Source organism: Nicotiana tomentosiformis, chromosome 12, assembly GCF_000390325.3.
Source record: "Nicotiana tomentosiformis chromosome 12, ASM39032v3, whole genome shotgun sequence".
In the NCBI taxonomy this organism is placed as follows: Eukaryota; Viridiplantae; Streptophyta; class Magnoliopsida; order Solanales; family Solanaceae; genus Nicotiana; species Nicotiana tomentosiformis.
The window spans coordinates 9816670-9827691 of record NC_090823.1 but is presented as its reverse complement, the minus strand read 5'-3'; the positions used below and the strand labels follow the sequence as shown (position 1 = coordinate 9827691).

The 11022-nt window shown below is 38.2% G+C and overlaps 2 protein-coding genes across 2 annotated transcripts; both read right to left on the bottom strand.

Annotated features, from left to right (window-relative positions):
- Nucleotides 1-7418: 7418 nt before the first annotated feature.
- LOC104103355 (protein ACCELERATED CELL DEATH 6-like) lies at nucleotides 7419-8874 on the bottom strand. Its single transcript, XM_009611249.3, has 2 exons — nucleotides 8398-8874; nucleotides 7419-7988 (listed from the first exon to the last, which is right to left on the bottom strand). Exons 1-2 carry the CDS (start codon nucleotides 8854-8856, stop codon nucleotides 7494-7496), a joined length of 954 nt encoding a protein of 317 aa, XP_009609544.2. The 5' UTR covers nucleotides 8857-8874; the 3' UTR covers nucleotides 7419-7493.
- A 773-nt stretch (nucleotides 8875-9647) lies between these two features.
- Nucleotides 9648-10058, bottom strand: LOC138902222 (uncharacterized). The gene has a single exon (XM_070190066.1). It carries the CDS (start codon nucleotides 10056-10058, stop codon nucleotides 9648-9650), a length of 411 nt encoding a protein of 136 aa, XP_070046167.1.
- Nucleotides 10059-11022: the final 964 nt, after the last annotated feature.

Genomic DNA, 11022 nt, shown 5'->3' with positions numbered 1-11022 from the left:
ACCTCGTGAACGTAAAGACTTACCTTGCCTGCCCTACGCGAACGCAAGGGATCCTTCGCGAACGCGAAGACAAATAATGCCACCTCACCCAACTCGCCTTACCCTTCGCGAACACGGACCCTATCACGCGAACGCGAGAATTAGTGACCCAGAGCTTCATGATCACGAGCTCTCTTCTGCGAACGCGTAGCATAAAACTTCCCCAGCCCAATTCCTTCATCGCAAACACGAGGCTTTCTCCACGTTCGCGAAGAAGGAAACCAGAACAGTAGATATCAAATATTTAAACTTAACTCCGGGTGGTCCGAAACTCACTCGAGCCACCCGGGACCCCGTCCAACCGCACCAACAAGTCCATAAACATAATACGGACCTGCTCGAACTCTCGAATCATGTAAAACAACATCAAAACTAAGAATCGCGCCCCAAAATCAAATTGAATCAAATAATGAACTTCAAGTTTTTAACTTGCTCTGAACGCACCCAATCATACTTAAACTACTTTGAATGATACCAAATTTGCATGCAAGTCTTAAATGACCATAGGAACTATTCCCTAGCTCAGAATCCCAAACGGACCTCGATCACACCAAAACCTATTCCAAATCAAATTTAAAGAACTTTTAAGCCTTCCATAAGCCAACTTTCAACTTTAGGTGCTGAAATGCTCCCGGGTCATCCAAAACCCGATACGAACACAAGCCCAAGTCCAAAATCATCATACGAACCTATTAGAACCGTCAAATCCCAATTCTAAGGTCGTTTACTAGAAATGCTTATCCAAGTCAAACTTAACCTTTTAAAGCCAATATTAAAGAACTAAGTGTTCCGATTTCAAACTGAACATTTCCAAACCTGAACTAACCATCCTCGCAAGTCACAAAATAGCAAAGGGATATATGGGAGTCTTATTTAGGAGAACGATGATCTAGAAAGCAAAACAACTAGTCGGGTCGTTACTTTCTCCACCTCTTAATCAAATATTCGTCCTTGAATGGGTCTAGAGTCATACTTGGAGTGCCGAATAAGTGTGGATATCTGCTCTGCATGTCCTCCTCAGAAATCTTCTTGGACCTCAACTGGCGAACCTGCATGTCAACAATGGAAACTGGCTCATTCTCACAACTCAGGCTCTCATCTAGTTGAACCGTGCTAAAGTCTAACATATGCGACCTATCGGCATGATACCTCCGGAGCATAGACATGTGGAAAACTAGATGAACTCCGATAGACTTGGAAGCAAATCAAGCTCATAAGAAACCTCCCCAACTCGTCTCCACACCTCAAATGGACCTATGAAACTTGGGATCAACTTGCCATTCTTCCCGAACCTCATGTTTCCCTTCATCGGCGAGACTTTCAAGAAACCTTCTCGCCCACCATAAATGATAAATCGCGCTCCTTCTAATTCGCATAACTCTTCTGTCTGGACTGTGCTATGCGAAGTCGCTTCTGAATCAACTTTACCTTTTCCAAGGTATCCTTCACCAAATCAGTACCATATAACTTAGCCTCGCCGGGCGCAAACCATCCGATGGACGAATAACATCACCGACCATATAAAGCATCAAATGGATCCATCTCAATGTTGGACTGATAATTGTTGTTGTAAGAAAACTTGGCCAAAGGCAAGAATCGATCCCAATGCCCTCTGAACTCAATCATGCATGCTCTGAGCATATCCTCCAAGATCAGAACTGTCCACTCCGACTGCCCATCGGTCTGCAGATAAAAGGCTGTGTTGAGATCTATCCGGGTCCCTAACTCACTCTTTACTGCCCTCCATAAATGCAAAGTAAACTCATGGCCTCTATCTGATATAATAGAGGCAGGCACACCATGCAACCGATTAATCTCCTGAATTTAAATCTAGGCTATTCTCTCTAAAGAATACGTGGTCACCACCGGAATGAAGTGTGCCGACTTGGTCAACCTGTCGACAATGACCCAAACTGTATCAAACTTCCACAAGGTCCGCGACAACCTAACTACGGAGTCCAAAGTAATGCGCTCTCATTTCCACTCAGGTATAACCATCTGCTGGAGTAGACCACCTGGCCTTTAATGCTCATACTTAACCTATTGGCAATTTAGGCACCTCGCTATATAATCAACTATGTCCTTCTTCATCCTCCGCTACCAATAATGTTGCCTTAGATCGTGATACATCTTCGTAGCACCTGGATGAATAGAATACCGAGAACTATGTGCCTCCTCTAGCATCTTTTCCCTCTATCTGTCAACATTAGAGACACATAGACGACCCTGGAGTCTCATAACACCATCCTCACTGATAGTAACCTCCTTGGCACCACCCTGTAGTACCGTCTCTCTGAGAACCAATAAGTGTGGATCATCAAACTGACGAGCCTTAATCTACTCGAATAGTGAAGACTGGGTGATAACGCATGCAAGGACTCGGTTGGGCTCTGAAATATCCAACCTCACAAGTTTGTTAGCCAAGGACTAAATGTCCAAAGCTAATGGCCTCTCCTCTGCTGAAATGAATGCCAAACTACCCATGCTCTCTGCCTTCTTGCTCAAGGCATCCGCAACTACATTCGCCTTGCCCGGATGATAAAGGATGGTAATGTCATAATCCTTTAGTAACTCAAGCCACCTTTGCTGTGTGCCTTCTCTAGGATCTTTTCCCTCAAGACATCAACATTAGGAACACATAGGCGACCTTGGAGTCATAGAACACCATCCTCACTGATAGGAACCTCTTTGGCACTACCATATAGTATTGTTTCTCTGAGAACCAACAAGTGCGGATCATCAAACTGGCGAGCCTTGATCTGCTCGAATAGTGAAGACTAAGCAACGACGCATGCAAGAACTCTGATGGGCTTTGAAATATTCAACCTTACATATCTGTTAGACAAGTACTGAATGTTCGAAGCTAATGGCATCTCCTCTGCTGAAATGAAAGCCAAACTACCCATACTCTCTGCCTTCTTGCTCAAGGCATCCGCAACTATATTCTCCTTGCCCGGGTGATAAAGGATTGTAATATCATAATCCTTTATTAACTCAAGCCATATTCGCTGCCTCAAATTAAGATCCCTCTACTTGAACAAATGTTGTAAGATGCGATGATCGGTGTAAACCTCACAGGACATCCCATAAAGATAATGCCTCAAAATCTTAAGAACATGAACTATCGCGGCCATCTCTAAATAATGCATGGGGTAATTCTTCTTATGGGGCTTCAGCTATCATGGAGCATATATAATAACTCGCCCCTCCTTCATCAATACGCAACCCAGGCCAACACGTGAAGCATCGCAATACATAGTATGCATCCTTGAACCGTAAGGCAATACTAATACTAGTGCTAAAATCAAGGCGGACTTGAGCATCTGAAAGCTCACCTCACAATCATCAGATCATCGTAACAGAGCACCCTTCTGGGTCAATCTAGTCAATGGTGTTGCAATAGATGAAAAGCCCTCCACAAACCGACGATAATAACCTGCTAACCCCAAGAAGCTCCTGATCTCGGTGGTCGTGGTAGGACGAGGCCAACTCTGAACTGCCTCGATCTTCTTAGTATCTACCTTAATACCCTTGCCTAATACAACATGACCCAAGAATGCCACAGAATCTAATCAGAACTCACACTTGGAGAACTTAGCATATAGCTTCTGTTCCAGCAAGGTCTGAAGCACCACCCTTAAATACTACTCGTGCTCCTTCATACTACGCAAGTAGATCAAAATGTCATCATGAAGACAATGACAAATGAGTCAATATACGACCTGAACACCCGGTTCATCAAATCCATAAACATCATCAGGGCGTTAGTCAACCCAAAGGACATCACTAGAAACTCATAGTGGACATATATTGTCCGGAAAGCCGTTTTTGGAACATCTGAATCATGAATATTCAACTAATGGTACCCCGATCTCAAGTCAATCTTAGAGAATTCCCTGGAACCCTGCAATTGGTCAAATAAATCATCATTAGGCGGCAACGGGTACTTGTTCTTAATGGTAACTTTGTTCAATTGGCAGTAATCAATGCACATCCGCATAGTCCCATCTTTCTTCTTCACGCATAATACCGATGTACTCCAAGGTGATACACTTGGTCTGACGAACCCCTTGGCTAGCAACTCCTCAAGTTATTCCTTCAATTCCTTCAACCCTTTCGGGGTCATGCAGTATGGTGGAATAGAGATAGACTGGGTACCTGGGGCCAAATCAATATAGAAACCAATATCACGATCTGGTGGTATGCCTGGAAGACCAGAAGGAAACACATCGAAAAACTTCCGGACTATGGGCACTAAATCAATTGCCGGAGTCTTTGTAGTAGATCCCGAATATAAGCTAGATTAGACAAACAACCCTTCTCGACCATGAGTCGAGCCTTCAGAAAAGAGATAACTAGACTATATGCATTGGCAGACGAACCCTCCCACTCCAATCTAGATAACTCTGGCATCGCCAAGGTAACGATCTTGGCATGACAATCAAAAATGGCTTGATATAGAGACAACCAGTTCATGCCCAGGATGATATCAAAGTCAGTCATATCGAGCAACAGAAGATCCGCTCTAGTCTCATAACCATAGAAGTTAACAATACAGAACCGACAGATCCGATCCACAACAACCGAATTGCCTACCGGTGTGGACACATAAATAAGAGTACCCAAGGACTCACGAGGAACACCCAAAAAATGAGCAAATAAAGATGAAACATATGTAATGTGATTCAAAAAATTTAGGAAACAAAAAAAAAAAAAAGAAAGGTGAAAATATATCCTCTTTTCTTTATAAAGTTGGCTCATTCCTTGCAGAAAGTGGTAAACTGAAGAAAAAGTACAAACACTTAGGGTGTGTTTGGTATGAAGGAAAATATTTTTCGAAAAATATTTTTTAATTTTCTCATGTGTGGTTGGCTTAAATATTTTGGAAAATATTTTCCTCATGAACTCATTTTTCTCCAATTGGAGGAAAGAATTGGAGTAAAATATTTTCCCTATCAAGAGAAGGGAAAAAAATTCCAAAACTTCTTCTCAATCTTCCCCGCCCTATTCTGTATTCCCACCAACCCCACAAACTCACCCCCATCCCAACCCCAAACCCCCGCCCCACCCTTATTTATAGAATATCCTACAACATATATAACGCATGCAAAAAAAATTAATCTCTCTTTTATTTTAAGTGATACCCTATTCTTTTTAGTTAGTCCGGAGAAAATTATATATTTTTAAATTTTGAAGCTCTTTAATTCTCACTACTAGAAATCCGAGCAAAACCGACCAAAGTTGGTCGGTAATGGCCAATAACCGTCCAAAACATGACCATTTACGTGTGAACGGTATTTTAAAGATCGGAAGGGTATACCGACCAAAGTTGGTCGGAAATTACCGACCAACTTTGGTCGGTCAATTAAATTCAAAAAATAAATTACCGAAAAAATCGACCAAAGTTGATCGGTTTTTTCCGACCAAAGTTGGTCAGTATTTTAATTATGTAATTAAAAAATGCACCGTCTAGGAATCGAACCGGGGTCTGTACTGTAGCAGAATACTATTCTACCACTAGATCATTGGTGCATTTTATTTTGAGACTGTCTTTTATTTCATTTATACTCTTTAGTTGTATTTTCGCACGAAAATAACCGACCAAAGTTTGTCGATTATTAAAAAATAAAATTACCGACCAAAGTTTGTCCCTTTTTTAAAATGACCGGACGAATTAACCGACCAATTTCGGTTGGTTTTTTAATATTAATTTTAATTTATTTTAAATGAAAAACTGATCAAAGTTGATCAGTTTATTGAAAAATAAATTTAGCGGGACTCAAAAATAGTTTTCCGCATTTTTGCGCCAAAGAAAACCGACCAAAGTTGGTCGTTTTGGTTAAAAAAATTAAAAAATAAAATATTTTGAAAAACCGACCAACTTTGATCGGTTTTTTGGCCGATATTTTGACCGACCAAAATTGGTCGGTCGACAGTGGTCGTTTTTTGCCGAATGTTTAGTAGTCTCTATACATTTTATTATATGTACTCTTTATAATATTCTTAAATATCATTAAAATGTTACAACATATTTAAAATAACAGTTAACAGTTCCAAAAGTAATTTTGGTACGTGAGAAAAATATTTATTTGTTGCTTAAAGTTTATGCGAGATCATACACTATCATATAAAATGAGATGAAGAGATTATTATTTTCCCAACGTCCCAAAGTTGATCTCGCTTGTGTCAAGAGATATATTTAGAAACTAGAAAGTTATGTGATGGTAGGGATGAAATATGAGCCATAAATCTTGAAGAACCATTGGAACTAAGTTGTGGCCAGGGAACTTAGAGAAAGCCAATTATTGTATGAAAAAAAATCTATAATTGAATTATTAAACTATTAATATCTTCTTTTAAAAATACCCCTCAGGACTGCTGACTAGCAAGAACATAAAACGATATTGTAATTAAATTGTTTAATTCCACTCTCCTATTTTCTTTCTCACTGTCCTATACTTTTTGTAGTTGTTGAATTCATGTTAAATCTTCATTTAACTTTTTTTTCAGAATACTTAAGTTATGCACAAATGTAAGTGTATGCCTTGATATGAAAATTGGCTTATAGGACGAAAATATTACAACTAATAACTTTAGGACGCATTAGGTTTTTTGTATTGACAGTACAAAAATTATGTACACAATTAAATCACTTATAAGATAATTACAGTATGAGATCTCTAATTAAGAGTTGAAGGATTCCAACTGCCCTCGACAAACCCCTCTATCTCAAAGGCTGATTTATGATATAATCTGCAAGTTTAGTTAAACTTAGTAGCTTTAATACGGACATTATATATGTGTTATGAAATATACTAATATTGGTAGTAGTATTGCATATCTCAGCAAATTTCTCAGTGTATCTCTGCTTGGCAAATTTTTCTTACTTATTTTAACGCTACCATGATGCCTAAGCTGAGCTTGCACTGACATGACTTGCACACAACTCTGAATGATGCAATTTAGGAAAGTCTTTAAACTATCTGAATATAGAAAATGTTAAGTAGCATAACTAACGTTACCATGATGCTACGTTGAGCCTGCACTGGCATGACTTGCAAACAACTCAGACAATATAAGCCAGCTAGCTACAATAAAAAAACAGCGCTAACAAGTTGTAGTAAATGTGTAATTTATCATAATTTTTAGTTTTGAAACCAAAGATTTTTCAGGTTGCTATGAGAGACGGATGCAGAATTTTTAAGGTTTTTAGGATTAAATCTATTATATTTTTAAAATTATGAGTTTATGTCTACTATTTATGACGATTTCAGTAATTACACGTAGATTTATGCTCCACGTTGAAAGTTATGAGTTCAATTAAACCCGTCGGTATAATTTATCTTGAAAAAATTATTTGATACAGAAGAGAGCTTTCACAAAAAATCAAACAGCTAAAAAGCTTGAAACTAAAGAAATGACTTTTTGGACAAGAACTCATTAGGTTTCAGTAATTAATATTTCTTCATTGTCTCTTGAAATGAATCACAAAAATTCCTACCCAAAATAAATATAAAAACGGCAAGCGATAAAGAGCATATGACACAGATAAATATAGCTAGGCTTGCAGAAGGTAGCACAACGTACAAGCCAGTCATAAACGCTATCATCATTGCTAGCATGGCAACCAAGGCAAGGATGCCAGCAGCGTAATAACGACTCAACCTTCTGCCCTCTTCATTGTAAGTTGCAACGTAATGCAGAAAAACAGCAGCTGAGGAAGATATCATGGCAATGGTATCTGCTACTGCGAATGCTTTGAACGCTGTTTTCTTGGATATGATTGCCATGCCTTTATTTGGACCATCATCACCATTGTAACCACCAGGAATGGTGAAGCCAGCCGCGAAAGAAACGGTTAATATAAGTGTAACAACTATCAAATGTGTGTTTGCTCTTTCTTCCCATACTTCCATGCGTCCTTTGAACCACTTCTCATCTAATTCTTCCTGAAAATAGAGTTAAAAATCTCTAATTATTTTATGAGTTAGTGTATATCTCAATTGTGGTTTGAAAAAATTACTCTATCTGTTTCAATTTAGATGAGATAATTTTAGTTGGCACGGTGTTTAAGAAAAAAAATAGACTTTTAAAAATTTGTGGTAAGCTTTGTGGGGCAATGATATTTGTGTGGTTAAAAAAACTTCTCATAAGGATAATATGGATCAAATGAAAAGTTTAAAGTTCAATTATTTTCAAATTTAGAAATGTGTTATTTATTTTAAAATATCCTAAAAAGGAAAGTACCTCGTCTAATTTGAAATGGAAGGAGTATGCAATTTTTGTGTTGTAAAACTAACTCTCTTTTTAATAGGAAAATACTAAAAAGAAACTTGCATCGCATAAACAAATATTTACCAATATGATATTGTTGCGATCCAATTCTTCCCAGCAAGGGTGAGAATGAAACGACACATTTTTCCCTGTAACCTTGTAGGGCACATTCCCGTTAGTGTCTCTTTGCTCAAAGATGTTATTGTTCCAGTGTTGATCTTCGAATAATGTTATCATTTTCCAATGCTCCTTCGCATATGCAATGTGAAGAACATTTTGGCCTTTGCTAGTGACTGCGTCCAACGAATCTGGACACTTCTCTATAATCTCTTCCACGGCCTGTATTTTATTATTGATGACCGCTAAATGCAGAGGTGTTTTATTTTCTTCTTTAATAGTTCCATAAGCCATATGTTTATCCGCCATTAATAATGTCCTCACTGGTCGTTTAAACCCTTTGTAAGCCGCGAAATGGAGAGGATTCCACCCAAACTCATCTACTTGCTTTGTCAGACTTGGTTCTTTTCTTAGTATCATTTCCATGCATTCTACCCACACAAAAAAAAATATCCTAGTTAGTACGGGCATCACTCTAACAAATGTGAAAAAATGGGGTAAAAAGTATACTTATAGAATATTTTGAAGAGAAACAATTTCTTTATCTATGCTTTCTTTTTCCTTTCTTTTTCTTTTTTATTGTAGACATCACCAAAGTTTTTATTATCGACTTGACATCAGCAAAATAAATTGAGTAAGAGGGAGAATAAAATATCAGAAAAGAGAAAGTCAACTATATATTTCAATTCTCAAGAAAAATATCATCCATCCTCTTTGCCAAGGCTAACAACAATTTATGAATTCCATACAAATAAGGATCACATAATTTATATACTCCTTGATTTTCCAGATCTACAAAGACAATATCCTCTGTGATGACATCCAGACTTGATTTTAAGTGGAAAGTGGGGGGAGGAATCCATAAGGGGATTTAGTGTGAACTCGGGTAGATCTGAGCTAGAGAGGTTAGAAAAAAGTTATAAAGAGGTCTTTTAGCCTTTGTTTTTGGAACCCTAGGGAAATCCACGGTTGCTCTGACCTTCGGGTGAGCACTTTGTGCGCACTAGGTAAACCTCCCGTTGTGTACTAGCCTACAAATCACACAGGGATGTAAACCGCACTAGGCAAGCCCTGTGCGACAGACTCGACCAAGAAGGCATTGAGGAAAATCGATCCCAGATCATCTGTACGGATGACCGCCCTCCAAACCAACTTGCCATTCCCGAAGGTCTTTTTGCCTATATTTAGTTACTAATGTTGGTAAAAATAATGTAAAATCATGAGTAAAGGGATATATATCCTGTAGTTTTATACATTGCAGCTGCATGTAGCGCTGTTGTGCCATAGGGGCCACCATAAGATAGTGAAGTGGAGTTGTTCAAGATGTGTTCCACTAGCTTTTCATTTTCAGTCTCCACAGCTAGATACAGTGGAGTTTTCCGAGCATTGTTAGGCGGATATGAGAAGTCGGGATCTTCTTTGACTAACAATTCTACCACACTGCAATCATGCCTCTGCATTACAGCTTCGTGCAAGGCCGTATTTCCATAGTTGTTAGTAATCCTCAAAAACTCTATGGTTGTCCGAATGCCAGCTTCTATATCAATAACACCGTCGAGCCATCCACAATTTTTCATGTAGTTGATAAAGGCCTCGACGAGATTTGCGTTGCCCCACCTAGCAGCCATATGAATAAAAGTATCTCCATTAGAGTTCAAGAAAATCTCTTGGGTTATTTTTCCCATAGAACCCTTTATTTTGAGCTGCAATATGGAGGACAGTATTGTTGTAAGGAGTTAATTGGGTGGTGAACTGGCTCTTGAATTTTTCCAGAACTTTCATGTCACCTTCTTTAGCAGCTGCGTACAACCGCCGATCGATCGGCATTTTATTTATCAGAATTAATCTACTTGAAGAGGGATATATATGGATGAGTCTGTTTCTCATACAGCACAGAAAGTGTGTGTATGTATATATATATATATATATATATATATATATATATATATATATATATATATAAAAAGAAGAATAACTTGGAGGAGTACGTACCTTGCGTACGAGAGGAAAAGCAAAAACAAACTCACGTGAGAATATTAAAATTGTTACTTAATTAAACTCACGTTAAGTATCTGGCCAGGAAAGAATAAAGACATAAAACTTTAGCGTTTACTACATTATTTAATTATTTTGTTTGGGTAGAATATTAAAATTGAGCACATATTCTTCCCAACTAATTCACGCGTCACAAACCATATATAACATAGCTCCTTTTTTTCAATTAAACACTTCTATATTTCCACTAGCACGCATTAGTAAGATTAGGAGATGTGTGTTTTTCTACGTTATTTGAACTATTCTTTTCTTTTTCTCATTTTTTTTCTACACGCACTCCATACATTAAGGTTCATCGACTAGTAACATTTCTTTTCACAACTTTAGTGCACCTTAAGGGCCCTTTCAGAGTTCCACTCGAAAGCTACACCTCAATCTCTCACCTTACTTCTTTTAGCGACTAAGTGCCTTAATTAGGAGGTAAAGGTTCAACAATCTCCAATTAAGAACAAAATAGGGGTACGACTTGTAATGTGGGTGCCAAAAAAAAAGATCTATAGGCTCAAAGGAGCTAGCAACAGAAAATTTAATTTTTTA